Genomic DNA, 16,047 nt, shown 5'->3' with positions numbered 1-16,047 from the left:
AAAGTGTTCTGAAACCTATGGGGACATGTAAGCTCAAAATACGGAACCGATGTAACAGGAAAAGTTACAGAGTTGAATTTACCGTGCTGCATGGTGGGAACCATGTACCAATACTGGGAGTAAAAGCAGTGCAGGCAATGGACTTAATAAAAGTACAGTCTCAGAACATTATGTCTGTTGAGGTTTCCCAGGATATACCAAATCCCAAACTAAATGCAGAGCGCAATTTGGACTTTCAAAAAATAAAAATGGAGTATGCTGATTTATTTGAAGGTGATGGGTGTTTTGAAGGTAAATACAGGCTAGAAATTGATAAAACCATGCAGCCTATCAGATTACCTACAAGAAGAGTGCCTGTAGCTTTAATGCAACCACTGAAAGTAGAGCTACAAGATTTACAGAAAAGAGGCATGATAGCACCAGTCCAGAAGAGCACAGATTGGATCAGCAGTTTGGTCATAGTGCAGAAACCATCAGGCAAGTTAAGAATATGCATTGATCCGAAGCCACTCAACAAGGCGCTGAAAAGAAATCATTACCCGATGCCAACATTGGATGATGTTCTCCCAGATCTATCAAAGGCTAAAATATTTTCTGTATGTGATGTCAAAAATGGATTCTGGCATGTGGAACTGACTGAAGAATCAAGTTTATTGACAACATTTTCTTCACCATTTGGACGCTATAAATGGCTGAGACTGCCCATGGGACTAAAACCTGCTCCGAAGATGTTCCAGCAAAAATTGATGCATGCTTTGGAAGGACTTCCTGGAGTAAAAACAATAGCAGATGATATCCTTACAGTGGGAGAAGGTGAAGATATGGAATCTGCAATCAAGGATCATGATCAGAAGATGATACAATTTTTGGACTGATGTAGAGCAAAACAAATAAAGCTGAACGTGGACAAATTCAAACTGAAAATGACAGAAGTTGGATATATTGGACATCTTCTGACCTCAAATGGTGTAAAAGTGGATCCAGAAAAGGTGAGAGCAATTCAAGATTTGCCAACCCCAACTGATGTGTGTGGAGTACAACGATTTCTGGGCATGGTAAATTATCTCTCCAAATTTTGCAAGCATCTGTCAGATATGTGTGAGCCACTGAGACAGCTAACCCACAAAGATGTGCTCTGGAAATGGACAGAAAACCAGGAAACTGCTTTCCGGTCAGTAAAGAAGGCTATTGCAGATGCAGCATCCCTGAAGTATTTTGACCCAGATCGAGAAGTGGTGGTACAATGTGATGCCTCAGAAAAAGGCCTTGGAGCTACATTAATGCAGAACAAACAGCCAATCACGTTTGCAAGCAGAGCCCTCTCAACAACAGAGCAGGGATATGCTCAGATTGAGAAGGAGTTATTGGCTGTGGTATTTGGGATGGAGAAGTTTCACCAGTACACCTATGGTCGACAAGTAACAGTGCAGACTGCATTATAAGTTCATCTCCTGTTATGTATTGGAAAATTTACCTGTATTGGTGTTGGGAATTCCATGGCTGCTTATTCACAATCCTTTCATTAATTGGTGTCAGATGGATATTGTTAAGTGGTGTCCTTATTCTCAAAACCACGGAGGATCTGCCGTGGTAGCTGAAGGACTTTGGAGATGTTTTATTGGAAAAGATGCAGAGTTATTACTTCCCCATCTTCCTTATGAATGTGCTATCAATCTTATACTTAATCCCAAATTACCTCAAGCTCGCCTGTATAATCCATCGAATCCTAAACGGACCTGAACGGACCTCCATGAAAGAATATGTAAACCAAAGTTTACACAAAGGCCACATCCATCCTTTCTCCTTCCCTATAGCTGCTGTATTTTTTTTGTTAAAAAGAAAGATGGGATTTCTCAAACACCAAGAGCAAAACAGTAACAATGCAGTGATATGACAAGGAGTCTGCAACAACTAATGATATGTTAAATAGTTGTAAGTCACATTTATGTACGAGATCGCCAAGATGACTGTCGTCTAGGACAACTGGGCAGAAGACTATCACTGGCAGTGCGCTGGGAATAACTGCTTAGCTAAAAAGCTGGGCAATTACAAGAAACAGCAAAAACCTGCAGAAACCTAGCACCTCCCAGAATGAGACTGGATGACTGAGCTGTCACTCAGCACACCCCAGCTGCAGGTTGGACTGAGCTGTCACTCACTTACCTGACAGCACAACACACCCTGAACACAGAGGAGAGGAATCGTGACACTGATATTTTGTTATCCTTCTACTTCCTAACAACTCCAGCTCTTCTTCCTCAATGCTTGTATTTACAATTGCTGTCGACATTACAGCCCAAATATCTCATGTGATTCCACTCACTGACTTCAGCAGTCTCAGGCCGTATACTTCTGAGACTGCTGATTAGATGCAGATGAAAATGTGGCATCAGGACAGTGACCTCTGCTGATTTTTGTTGTCTTGGACAACCCCTTTAATGATTGGAGAAAATATTGACAATGAGCCAATAGGCAAGCAACATCTAGCCACAGGCTGAATTGAGCGGTCGCAGCGCTTACATGTCCAGAAACATGTCTAAAGATAGTCTTTTAGACAGATTTTATTTCATCAGCATTTAAGGTATACAAAGTATATTTCTTTTTAACTGCTGGTTTTAATAATGTTCAATTAGCAAAAAATAAGATAATATGCAACTACCACAGCTCAGATATCACTTACTGATTTTCCATTTTCTATAAGCCTGAGTATTTTCTTTCCAGTCTGTGTAGAATTAAATTCTTCTGGCACATCTCGTCTAATGCCTTCTCCGGACCCGTTAAAATTGTGAGGCGGAGAGTCTTCTAGGCCATGACTACATTGCAGACGTACTGACTTAGTGCAGTCTTTCACGGTATTCGTCACTTTTCCTAAATAACAATTTCCTATTATAAAAATACAATAAAAATAATTTAATTCAGCATAAATTGGACCTAATATGTGTCATATTATATTATCAAACAGTTATTAAAATGTATATAAAAAAATTCAGAAACATGCCGCTATGTATAAATATGTTTTAGTTACAGAAATTTGATAATTAATGTTACTCCTAAGTCATCCATATTACAGTCATGGCGAAAAGTGTTGGCACCTTTTGAAATATTTTGAGAAAATGAAATATTTCTCCCCCGAAAATTATTGCAATTACACATGTTTTGTGATACACGTGTTTATTTCCTTTGTGTTTATTGGAACAACACAAAAAAAACAAAGACAAAAGGGCAAATTGGACATAATTTCATACAAAACTCCTAAATTGACCAGACAAAAATGTTGACACGCTCAACTTAATATTTAGTTGCACACCGTTTGGAATAAATAACTGCGATCAATTGCGTCATATAACCATTAACAAGCTTTTTACACCTCTCAACTGGAATATTGGACCACTCTTTTGCAAACTGAAAGAAAAAAAGCAGAAAACCATAAAGGCAAATTGGAAATAATTTCACACAAAACCCCCAAAATGGTCCAGACAAAATTGTTGTAACAGATCCAAAATTGTGGATTAACAACTTTGTTTCAAGCATGTGATCGTTGTTCAAACTCCTCTTTGGCAAGTAACAGGTGTGGTCAATATGAAAATCACACTTGAATCCAGATAAAAAGGGAAGAAGTTGACAATCTTTATATTGCTTGCCTGTCTGAGCCACACTAAGCATCGAGAACAGAAAGAGGAGAAGAGAACTGTCTGATGACTTCAGAACCAGAATTGTTGAAAAATATCAACAACCTCAAGGTTACAAGTCCATCTCCAGAGATCTTGATGTTCTTTTGTCCATTGTGCGCAACATAACCAAGATGGCACTGTAGCTATATATATACAGTACAGACCAAAAGTTTGGACACAACTTCTCATTCAAAGAGTTTTCTTTATTTTCATGACTCTAAAAATTGTAGATTCACATTGAAGGCGTCAAAACTATGAATTAAAACATGTGGAATGAAATACTTGAAAAAATGTGAAACAACTGAAAATATGTCTTATATTCTAGGTTCTTTAAAGTAGACAACTTTTGCTTTAATTACTACTTTGCACACTCTTGGCATTCTCTTGATGAGCTTCAAGAGGTAGTAACCGGAAATGGTTTTCCAACAGTCTAGAAGGAGTTCCCAGAGATTCTTAGCACTTGTTGACCCTTTTGCCTTCACTCTGCGGTCCAACTCACCCCAAACCATCTCGATTGGGTTCAAATCTGGTGCTTGTGGAGACTAGGTTATCTGGCATAGCACCCCATCATTCTCCTTCTTAGTCAAATAGCCCTTACACAGCCTGGAGGTGTGTTTGGGATCATTGTCCTGTTGAAAAATAAATGATTGTCCAACTAAACGCAAACCGGATGGAATAGCACTCTGCTGCAAGATGCTGTGGTAGGCATGCTGGTTTTGTATGACTTCAATTTTGAATAAATCCCCAACAGTGTCACCAGCAAAGCTACCCCACACCATCACACCACCTCCTCCATGCTTCATGGTCGGAACCAGGCATGTAGAGTCCATCCGTTCACCTTTTCTACAAAGACATGGTGGTTGGATCCAAAGATCTCAAATTTGGACTCATCAGACCAAAGCACAGATTTCCACTGGTCTAATGTCCATTCCTTGTGTTCTTTAGCCCAAACAAGTCTCTTCTGCTTGTTGCCTGTCCTTAGCAGTGGTTTCCTAGCAGCTATTTTACCATGAAGGCCTGCTGCACAAAGTCTTCTCTTAATAGTTGTTCTAGAGATGAGAAGGTGTGTCCAAACCTTTGGTCTGTACTGTATTTATATATATATATATATATATATATATATATATATATATATATATATATATATATATATATATATATATTATATAATATATACACACTCGGTTTTTGCTCCTACAGTCTTGACATCACACGCTCTTTCCTTTGAGCATGCTAGATATCCATAGACGCGGCTGCGGCTCGTGGATACTAGTGCTCACCATCGCCGCTCACTCTCTCCAAACCGGGAGAGGTACAGCCACATGAGACAAGCACTGACCAGCATCTACCTCAAGGCAAGTGGCACAGTTTTTACACTACCACCACTGTATAATATTGTATGATTGCCCACTGGGTTTCTGTTGTCTCTGCCCTTATAGTAGAGACCTGATTTAATACTTGCATTGTATTACCATATACAATTCAGGGGCTTCATCTCAGCCATGCCTGTGGCATCTACATCCCTTTCACCCCCCCATCTGAGATATCCACCTAGCACCTTTCTCAAGTATGACACATATCACATATCATATTATTTCAGTTTATAGGTTCAGGGATGCCTGAAGCTGTAGAGTCCTAAATATGTGGAACAATTTTATTGTCCATGTTATGGTTCACCTTATTGTGCTTTACCATTTTTAGACTTCGGTTTTGTGTGATTACCATCACAATATATTCGGTAGCACAATAGAATTGATAATTATCATTTGTTTATTTTACACCATATAATTTGTTGTCCAACTTCTCCTGAGTATGCCGATACCCCATATGTGGTGGTAAACTACTATTTAGGTGCACAGCAGGGCATGGAAGGAGCGCCATGTGTCTTCTGGAATGCAAAGTCAGATGGAATCAATATGCCATGTTGTGTTTTCAAAGCCCCGATGTGCGTAAAAGTGGAAACCCCCACAAGTGACACCATTTTTTAAACTAGACCTGTCAAGGAATTAAAGTAGATGTGTCGTGAGCATCTTGAAACCTCAAGTGCTTCAGAGAATTTTATAACCTGTAACCATGAAAATGAACAATCACATTTTTCCCAAAAAATGTTGCTTTAGCCCCCAATTTTTATTTTCACAAGGGTAACAGGAGAATATGGACCCCAAAATCTGTTATGCAATTTCTCCTGAGTAAGCAGGTAACCCATATGTGGTAGAAAACTACTGTTTGGGCACACTGCCAAGCTCCAAGAGAAAGAAATGATGTTTTAAAGCACAGGCTTTGATGGAATTGTTGGCGTGCACCATGTCACATTTGTAGAGCCCTTGAGGTGCCAAAACAGTAGAAACCCCTCACGAAATTACCCTATATTGGAATTGATCTAGTGTTTTTCTGGTGTGTGAATTTTATAATTTAATAGCATATGTAAGTTGTGTAGCGTACATCAGGTTGGCATATGCGAGTTGTGTAGAGTACTTCAGGTTGGCATATGAGAGTTGTGTACAGTATATCAGGTTACCATATGAGAGTTGTGTATAGTACATCAAGTTGCCATATGTGAGTTGTTTGTATAGAGTACATTTGATTGCCATATGTGAGTTGTTTAGAGTACATCACGTTGGCATATATGAGTTGTGTAGAATGCATCAGGTTCACATATTTGAATTTTGTAGAGTACATCAGGTTGTCACGTGAGTTGGGTAGAGTACATCAGGTTCCCATATGAGAGTTATGTAGAGTGCATCAGCTTAACATTTGTGAGTTGTGTAGAACACATCAGGCTGTCATGTGAGTTGTATAGAGTATATCAGGTTGGCATGTGAGTTGTGTAGCGTACATTAGGTTGCCATATGTGAGTTGTGTAGAGTACCTAGGGTTGGCATATGTGAGTTGTGTAGAATACTTCAAGTGGGCAATTGTGACTTGTGTATAGTACATCAAGTTGTGCAAAAAGTTAGAAAGAGATTTAGTAGTCCATGGATTAGTGGTAGACTTTAAACATTCTTTTATACACAGGCCAGGTTTGTTGGGGCAGATGTCACTGAAAAATTGTGTCCTTTTTTATCCCCTTTGTGTAACACACTTTGCACTGTTTTTGCAACTTTTCTTTCTTTCCAGACTGGTGGACCTCACCAGAAAAATGTGGCCATGGTACTATATAGGCACCTCCTATTCCAGAGAGGCCCTTTACTTCCTGACTTCCAAATATTAGGGCCTTGATCACTAGCTCTTGAAACTGAAAGAAGGTGCTGGTCTGGCCTGCACAGCATGATAGCATGTAAGCATTCTATATTGCCATCTGTACGATGTGCATGGCCAACACCTTGTACCTCACCTTAGATTCCCGCATGGCACTGCAGGGCTGAAGGACTTGACTTGATCAGCAGATCAACTCATATGTTCTTATTATATCCCAGGACACAGTTTGGTTTGTGGACTTGTGTAGAGGTACCTCGTACAGTGCTGCCATTACCATGTATTTTGGTCAAGAAATGGACATCCCTCTTGTCCTTATACTTGACCACCAGTATCTAGTTGCTACATTGAGCTCTGCTCTCACCATTTCTAAGCAGCTGCCAAATTATGTGCCTTTGCAATTACTGACCAATGATGTGCCAGATCTGCTCGATGGAAGACAAGATTGGAGATGCTGTAGGCCATGTTAGCACATTTAGACTATTCAGGCTGCTCACACTAGAATGAGCAACATGTAGCCTATCATTGTTGTGTTGTAGAGTGGTTCCTGGGTGACTTTGGAGAAATAGCCGTACCACTGTTTCCTGCTAACATATATTAATCCACAACACACCACAATACAAGGAGTATTAGTGATGTGTGCTTGTGAGGGTCTCTTTACTGCTTCGCCCATGTGGTCTCCTGGTAAACACCAGAGGCTGAAATGGAGCAATGGAGACTGGAATGGAGATTTAGCCTCTTCAGTGATGAGTCTAAATTTAATCTTGGACACAATGATAGCAATAGATTGTTCCACAAGCCATCAAGCAGCCTTCACGAGGGCATCTCACAATGGACTTACTCTTGGACTTACTCTTGGATTATGATGTGTGACGGCATAATGTACAATAGCCAGACCTCTCTAGTCTTCATTACAGGTACAGTAATAACTTAGCATTACATTAATTTTGTGGTGGAACCAGTGGAATAGCCATTTTTTCCTAAGAGTCTTAGATGCTATTTTCCAACACGATGAACAGCCTGCTTGGCCAAAATGTGCTACCATAGCTTGTAGTCTCTCTGGAGAGACCAAAACACTGCCTGCAGTATATATTGATGATCTATGTGCCAAACTGCATTCAGTGTGGCAGAAGATTCCTCTGACAACCATTAAGAGCCACACCGATCGCATGCCAAGGCGTGTAAGTACGTGTATTTCTGTACATGGTTCTCATATTAGATACTGAATAATTTGAGATGTATTGAAAATTTAGTTCTCATTGTTTCATCATTTACATAACAGCAACAGGTCTATGTGATCCTGTGAAATATATATATTTATACACCCTGGCCTATCAGGTCATCACAAAGGTGCCGTGCAATCTGCCCTTCTGCATGGTACCCGCTCCTCCTTGGTTATGGGTTCTGTCAATTTGGTGTTGCTACCAACAGGTGTACATAAATCCTGAGGAACTCTCTGCACCACACCCACCAACCACCCATTGGGCAGCCTGAGGGGAATAGGGCCACCCAGATGGGGGGATGGAAGAGGGAGGGCAGAGATGTTAGTAGTTGAGTAGAGTTGAGCAGTGAGACAGCAGTGACAGTGCAGGTCACGCTGTGGAGCTGGGCTCCTGTACCCGTCCCAGGTGCCAGATGTTGGCCTGGCCAGAAGGAGCTGGAACCCCGGTCGTAGGGAGTAGTGACAGGGGGTACGGTGCTGCTACAGAGAGCAGGCCGGCTGCCTTGTGCTACAACCAGGCTGGGGCCAGGGCACGACGGGGTACGCGGACCCTAGGCTGGGAAGTAACTGCACGCAGCCCAGTAATTCACCCAATGGGAATGGAGTCTTCAGGAACCGTTCCCCACCCGCTCCAGAATCGGGGTACTAGCGCAACGAGGGAGATAGGACTTCCCAAAATCGTCCAGAAAATCCCAAGCGTGAACCCTGAGAGCAGGCTCACCTTGCTAGCCATGCAGGTGAGCGGGACCCGAGTAGTCTTAGGCGAAAGGGATCCACCAAGTTACACACAGTGCCACGGGACAAGGCTTCAGACCAACAACCAGCAACACCAAAGGGGCACGGACCCAGTATGCTCAAACAAGAGAAACAGAGCATTCAAGGGTTTGGTTTACCTGGTGTCAGCGTCAGTGACTTTGGACTGTGGACTATGTGAGTACCCGATATCCCTTCACCCCCAATGGGTTCCCCACTCCATCCCATCACTGGGCCCCGGGACACCAGGCAACTACCCACGGAGGGGTTAAACATCCTGCTGCTTCAACACCGTCACTGGGCTCCCCAACAGCAGCGTTGGTCTCTCACATTACTACACACTGTGGGTGGCGTCACGAACATTATCCCATTCACCACCCAAAACACATTTCCCCCGTTTTATTTCCGAGGTAGCTGCGCGACCCCGCCTCGGATCCGGAGACCCCTTGATCCACTGCGGATCCGGGTCCGACGGGCTGTCACGGGGGCGGCACATATACACATATATATATATATATATATATATATATATGTATATATATATATATATATATATATATATACACACACACACACACACACACACACACATATATTTAGTGTATTGGGGCAGATGGGGAGACATATCATTTGGGGGTTGGGCCTCTGATCTATTAAGACCCTAGCAATGCCCCTGCAATATTTTTAGATTTAATTTTCCTCTGTAGCAGATTGGCCTATTAAAATACCACATACAAATTCTGCCTTCTTAGTCCACAGTAGAGCCTTAACAGCACCTGGCAATCACAAGATGGTTAAGATGGGAGGAACAAGCATCTCAGTTGCTCCTTCAACTGTATATTCAGTGCTATTTCAGCATTGTGTAATAAAACGTCTCTGCCTTCTCAATAGTGAAAGGCTGTCTCCAGTCTCCTGCAGCTGAATGATCTTTGTTGAACTGCTGACTTCTCAAGAATGTACTTAAATGTCTTTGCCAAGTTGTATGTTAACAACCCTGAAATTTAATAATGTTTTGTGGTCAACGAGTTGTTAAGGATAATGTTATCACACAAAATTCTATTCCCTATTTTAGCATTTTCACATTGGTACTGACATTCTGTATTGTGCCACGCACCTATTTCATATGCATTCGCCTTCGATTTAGCTCAGTAAACCTTTCACAAATGAGGCTTTTACCTGACAACCCTACATGCTGGAGTTACATACAAATAAACATAGTTGTTTTATCTAATAGACTGTACAGATGTCTATAGCATAATGGTAGTCACAATTAAAAAGCAACACCTACTTTGTTATGAAAGTTATCATTACTGGTGACATTTTGTTACTCAAAAGGGGGAAGACTTTTTGCAAAGACTGTTCCAGATTTTAAGATGGAGATCAAAAAGAATACCTCCTCTGGGGTCCACAATTTTCACTACAGCTTTTGTATTAGTGCCAAGAACTGCATTCACGGGAGAATTTAGAATCACTTCAAAGGTCTCATCGTCCTCTTCTAATCCATCCTGGGTAATTGCTATATTCCACGTCTTGGTTGACACTCCTACAACAAGTAAACATTTCAATTACTCTTTTAATTACTATTTCAAACAACCTGGTGATAGAGAAATATATTAATTAGCGTGTCTGCAGTTAGATGGGAAGAGACGATGGATGCCATTGTGCCTGCAAAAATCTGATTGCATTCCTGCTGTTATCTCGTGTCACAGAAAACGCCTGCAGAAGCTCGTGGTGGGTCCCATTTAACCCTTTATTTGCTATTGAATGCATAATAAAGTTACTTAATGGTATATGAAAAGTGCCAGGGTCCAGCCATTGATTGACTGAACTGAAAAATAATAGTGAGGATTGCATGCTGTTGCTAGTTACAATTCAGTCTGGGAGATGAAGACTTATGGGCTGGTTTATCCATTGTGTGTCTTTATAACGTGGGTGAAGGAGATTATTTTTATGTTACACAGCTCCAAATCTTGTGAATAGCCATTGGATGCAATGATGAATGTGTTTGTAGTAAGCTCTACCTAGTAGATTGGCAAGAGGCTGGAAATATTTAATTTAAAAGGGTTTCTCAGTGCATAACATTTACAGCAAAAGCTTGCCCTGAATAAGAATATGAAATGAGCTTTCAGCACCCACCACTGCTGACCGCTCTCCAACTTCTGCTGCCCCTCGTCTTCGTTGACAGGTTGCAGTTGTGACATCATGATTATAATACGTGATGTAATATAGCCAATTACTAGGCTCAGTGGTGACACTAATGTAGTCACCACAAGACAACTAAATTCAATGATTGACTGCACCAGTCACGTGCCATAACTTGTAAAGAAACAGCAGAAAAAGCAGTCAGTGATTAAAGCAAATTTTCTTAATTATACACTGGGAAACTGATAGCAGAAGCTTATCTTGAAAAAACCCTTTAACTTTATGGTTGTTTTATATATATATATATATATATATATATATATATATATATATATACACTGTATTTTTCGCTTTATAAGACGCACTTTCGTTCCCCCAAATTTTGGGGGAAAGTGGGGGTGCGTCTTATAGTCCGAATATACGGGTCCAGGGGAGGTGGGGGCAACTCTGGAGCGGTGCTGGGTGCTGCTGGGGGCTGGTGGAGGCTGGTAGAGGCTGGAATAGGCAGCGGGAGTTCTCCTGCTCCCGCTCATATAATATACACTGCCGCTGTCCATCACCGTAGTGCTGAAACCACACCGCGGTGATGGGCTGGGTGAGCGGCGCATATTATATCTGCCTGCACCCCCCCTTTGATCGCACATTTCCCCCCTCCCCCCCGTGTTAGATATGGCCCCCATGCTGCTGCCCATCCTAAAATAAAAAAGCTTTACTTACCTCCTCCAGCGTGTCTCCCGGTGTCTCCCCGATCTCACTGCTGTCGCTGTGATCAGGCACGCAGAGATCATGTCACTCTGCTGTGCCGATCACATGACCGGCACCGAGAACCAGAAAGTGCAGGAGCTCAGCAGCATGGAGGGAGACACGAGGGAGGACAGTGCTGGAGAAGGTAAACTAAAGTGTTTATTTTACTATGGGCAGCAGCATGGGGGCCATATCAAACACAGGGAGACGTGTGCCAACAATAGGAGACCTGTGCCAGCTGTATGGGATGTGTGCCAGCTATAGGAGACCTGTGCCAGCTATAGGAGACCTGTGCCAGCTATAGGAGACTTGTGCCAGCTATTGCAGATTTGTGCCAGCTATAGATTTGTGCCAACTATAGGAGACTTGTGCCAGCTATAGGAGACTTGTGCCAGCTATAGGAGACTTGTGCCAGCTATTGGAGACTTGTGCCAGCTATTGGAGACTTGTGCCAGCTATAGGAGATTTGTGCCAGCTATAGGAGACCTGTGCTAGCTATAGGAGACTTGTGTCAGCTATAGGAGACTTGTGCCAGCTATAGGAGACTTGTGCCAGCTATAGGAGACTTGTGCCAGCATAGGGGGACATGTGGCATCACAGGGGGACATGTGCCAGCACAAGGGGGCTATATTCAATATAAGGTGGCCATATCCGGATTAAGGGGGCTAATTATAGGATAAGAGACATATACCCTATATGATTTTTTAGATGGACACTGGCATTATAAGACGGACCCCATTTAACATTAAAAAAATCTCTTTTCCTTTGCGAAAAATACGGTATATATATATATATATATATATATATATATATATATTCTGTATATACACACACTACAGTTCCAAATTTTAGGGTCACTTAGATATTTCCTTATGTTTGAAAGAAAAGCACTTTTTTTTTCAATGAAGCTAACATTAAGTTAAACAGAAATACACTCTATACATTGTTAATGTGGTACATGACTATTCTAGCTGCAAACGTCTGGTTTTGAATGCAATATCTACATCGGTATGTAGAGGCCCATTTCCAACAACCACAACTCCAGTGTTCTAATGGTACATTGTGTTTGCTAACTGTGTTAGAAGGCTAATGGATGTTTAGAAATCTATTGAAAACCCTTGTGCAAGTATATTGGCAAAGGTGAAAACAGTTTTGCTGATTAGAGAAGCTACAAAACTGACCTTCCTTTGAGCTAGTTGAAAATCTGGAGCATTACATTTGTTGGTTCCATTAAACTCTCAAAATGGCCAGAAAAAGAGAACTTTCATGTGAAACTCGACAGTCTATTCATGTTCTTAGAAATGAAGGATATTCCATGTGAGAAATTGCCAAGAAACTGAAGATTTCCTACAATGGTGTGTACTACTCCCTTCAGAGGAGAGCACAAACAGGCTCTAACCAGAGTAGAAAGAGAAGTGGGAGACCCCGCTGCACAACTGAGCAACAAGACAAGTACATTAGAGTCTCTAGTTTGAGAAATCGACGCCTCACAGGTTCTCAACTGGCAGCTTCTTTAAATAGTACCCACAAAATGCCAGTGTCAATGTCTACAGTAAAGAGGCGACTCCGGGATGCTGGCCTACAGGTCAGAGTGGCAAAGAAAAAGCCATATCTGAGACTGGCTAATAAACGGAAAAGATTAATATGGGCAAAAGAACACAGACATTGGCCATAGGACAGTGTTATGGACAGACAAGTGTTATGGACAGACAAATCGAAGTTTGAGGTGTTTGGATCACACTGAAGAACATTTGGGTACTAGAGGTGGGGGGAGAGAGAAAGGCGCAGATAGGGTCTTACCCGATATAACTCTGATTAATGTAAAGTAGAAAACACTCACCTATTTCGGTTGTGCCAGTCACAACCCCTTAAATCGCATTTGAGTGTCAGCGTGGTATTAAGCAGCGGCCCCGTACATGGCAATGTAATAATACAGGAAAAGGGAAAAAAACGGGTTTTAGCCGCGCTAAAAAACCACTGGTGTTGAATTGATTAAAATTTCTTTTTATTTCAGCATTTCCAACGCGTTTCCGAGACAAGGTCCGTCTCCTTCCTCAGGAAAAAAAGAAATCAAGCAGCTGTCTGCAGTCCAATGCTTTAAAAAGAGGATACAAACTGCCACGTTGACAGCTATGACGTCAATCACCCACTGAGCTCATGACTCATAGACACGTGGAGAACACACAATGAAAAAAACACATTTTGATATATCAGACATTATAAAAACACATATAACATTATGAAATACCAGTTGAATAAAACTAAAATAAAAGTTAATTAAAATGATCTTTATGTGGTTTATTTTTATCTAGTTTAAAATTATGGGCTTGAAAACATGATTTGAATGAAGGATTTAAAAGAAATTGAAAGGGTGCGAACCTATGAATTAGTGATAATATGCAAGGGAATCTACCATTACTCTAAGTGCATCTCATTGAATTTAGTGGAGACCAGAATACACCATATACATATATATATATATATATATATATATATATATATGTATGCAAAATATCGGCATAATTAGTATTAATATTAATATTAAAATGTATATTAGTATTTAGTATTATAAAAAGTATAATATGAGATGCAGTGATATGAAAATAAAGTAAAAAATTATTAAAAAATCTTTATGCTGTTTGTTCTTATTTTTATTTTCATTCTTATCATTATTATTTTTATTTTTATTTTTATCTTTATCTAATTTAAAATTATAGACTAGGGGCATAATTTCGATAAAAGATCTAAAAGAGATTGGAAGGGTGCGAACCTGTGGATTAATGCCAATATACAAGGGGATTGGTCATGACACTATTACTCTATATTCATATTTTTAAATTAATGGGAATCAAAATGAATGGTTGTTCAGTGACCCAAAACCATTTAATTAGGGACTAATCACTATAGGAACTGGGGACCATTCAGTGAATGTACCATATGTATATATAAAAAATATATATACATATGTAGAAAAATTGTGTGAACATATCAACATGATTAGTATTTGGTGCGGTAACGTTGTGATACATTTGAAAGATAACATCGTGATTAAAGACAAGTATAAGAAATGTCAGGGTCAAGAAAGTTTAAACCGTGAAAACTCAAAAGGCTGCGCAAAGCGCACAGAGCAAATATAAGCCTCCTAAGGTAAAAAGAGGTCAGATCGTGGAAAATCAAAGACTGCGCAAGCACACGAATCGATTATAACCCAGCTGAGATAGCAGGAGGTTAGATCGCAGGCAAAGATGTTCTATAAGACAGAGTGATGAGTGCATATACATATAATATAATATAAGTACACTTGTACATATGTACAAGGTAGTATTTTGTGCTAGGAAAAATGTGTGTCCATATGATTATTAAATATTAAAAATGGAGAGGGTCAGCATATTATTTATAAACCACTACAAAAAGGAGTATATATATACACACACACACACACAGTACAGGCCAAAAGTTTGGACACACCCTCTCATTCAAAGAGTTTTCTTTATTTTCATGACTCTGAAAATTGTAGATTCATATTGAAGGCATCAAAACTATGAATTAACACATGTGGAATGAAATACTTAACAAGAAAGTATGAAACAACTGAAAATATGTCTTATATTCTAGGTTCTTCAAAGTAACCACCTTTTGCTTTGATTACTGCTTTGCACACTTTTGGCATTATCTTGATGAGTTTCAAGAGGTAGTCGCCGGAAATGGTCTTACAACAGTCTTGGAGTGGAATTAAATACTTAACATTTCCGGTGACTACCTCTTGAAGCTCATCAAGAGAATGCCAAGAGTGTGCAAAGCAGTAATCAAAGCAAAAGGTGGCTACTTTGAAGAACCTAGAATATAAGACATATTTTCAGTTGTTTCAAACATTTTTGTTAAGTATTTAATTGCACATAGTTTTGATGCCTTCAATGTGAATCTACAATTTTCAGAGTCATGAAAATAAAGAAAACTCTTTGAATGAGAGGGTGTGTCCAAACTTTTGGCCTGTACTGTGTGTGTGTGTGTGTGTATATATATATATATATATATATATATATATATATATATATATGTGACGCCCTGGACAAGCCAGGGGTCACAGGTAATGACATCACCACACCCTACACCCTGGTTAGGCACATCAAAGCTAGACCCAAAAATCCTTGTTGCCTTCCTCCAGGGGCTGATGTTCACACCAGGGGGTGGGCCAGGCGGTTGGTCCCGCCCACCGAGGAGTTCACAGTCCTGGAGGCGGGAAAAGGGTAGAGTTGAGCTAGGGAAGTGAAAGTGGAAGGAGTAAAAAGTGAAGTGGAGTAGAGCAACTGACGAAGAGCG

General features: G+C 40.5%; 1 protein-coding gene across 1 annotated transcript in view; it reads right to left on the bottom strand.

Moving 5' to 3' along the window:
* The window catches only part of FREM1 (FRAS1 related extracellular matrix 1), a 289,664-nt gene that overhangs the window by 39,079 nt on the left and 234,538 nt on the right, over positions 1 to 16,047 (bottom strand). The window contains exons 30-31 of the mRNA XM_075316948.1: positions 10,235 to 10,384; positions 2,681 to 2,883 (exon numbers count right to left, since the gene is read on the bottom strand). Of these exons, the coding sequence (XP_075173063.1) occupies positions 2,681 to 2,883; positions 10,235 to 10,384 (353 nt within the window). The remainder of the gene's footprint in view (positions 1 to 2,680; positions 2,884 to 10,234; positions 10,385 to 16,047) is intronic.

Source organism: Anomaloglossus baeobatrachus, chromosome 1 (genome assembly GCF_048569485.1).
Source record: "Anomaloglossus baeobatrachus isolate aAnoBae1 chromosome 1, aAnoBae1.hap1, whole genome shotgun sequence".
NCBI lineage: Eukaryota > Metazoa > Chordata > Amphibia > Anura > Aromobatidae > Anomaloglossus > Anomaloglossus baeobatrachus.
This window is presented reverse-complemented; position numbering and strand designations above follow the sequence as displayed.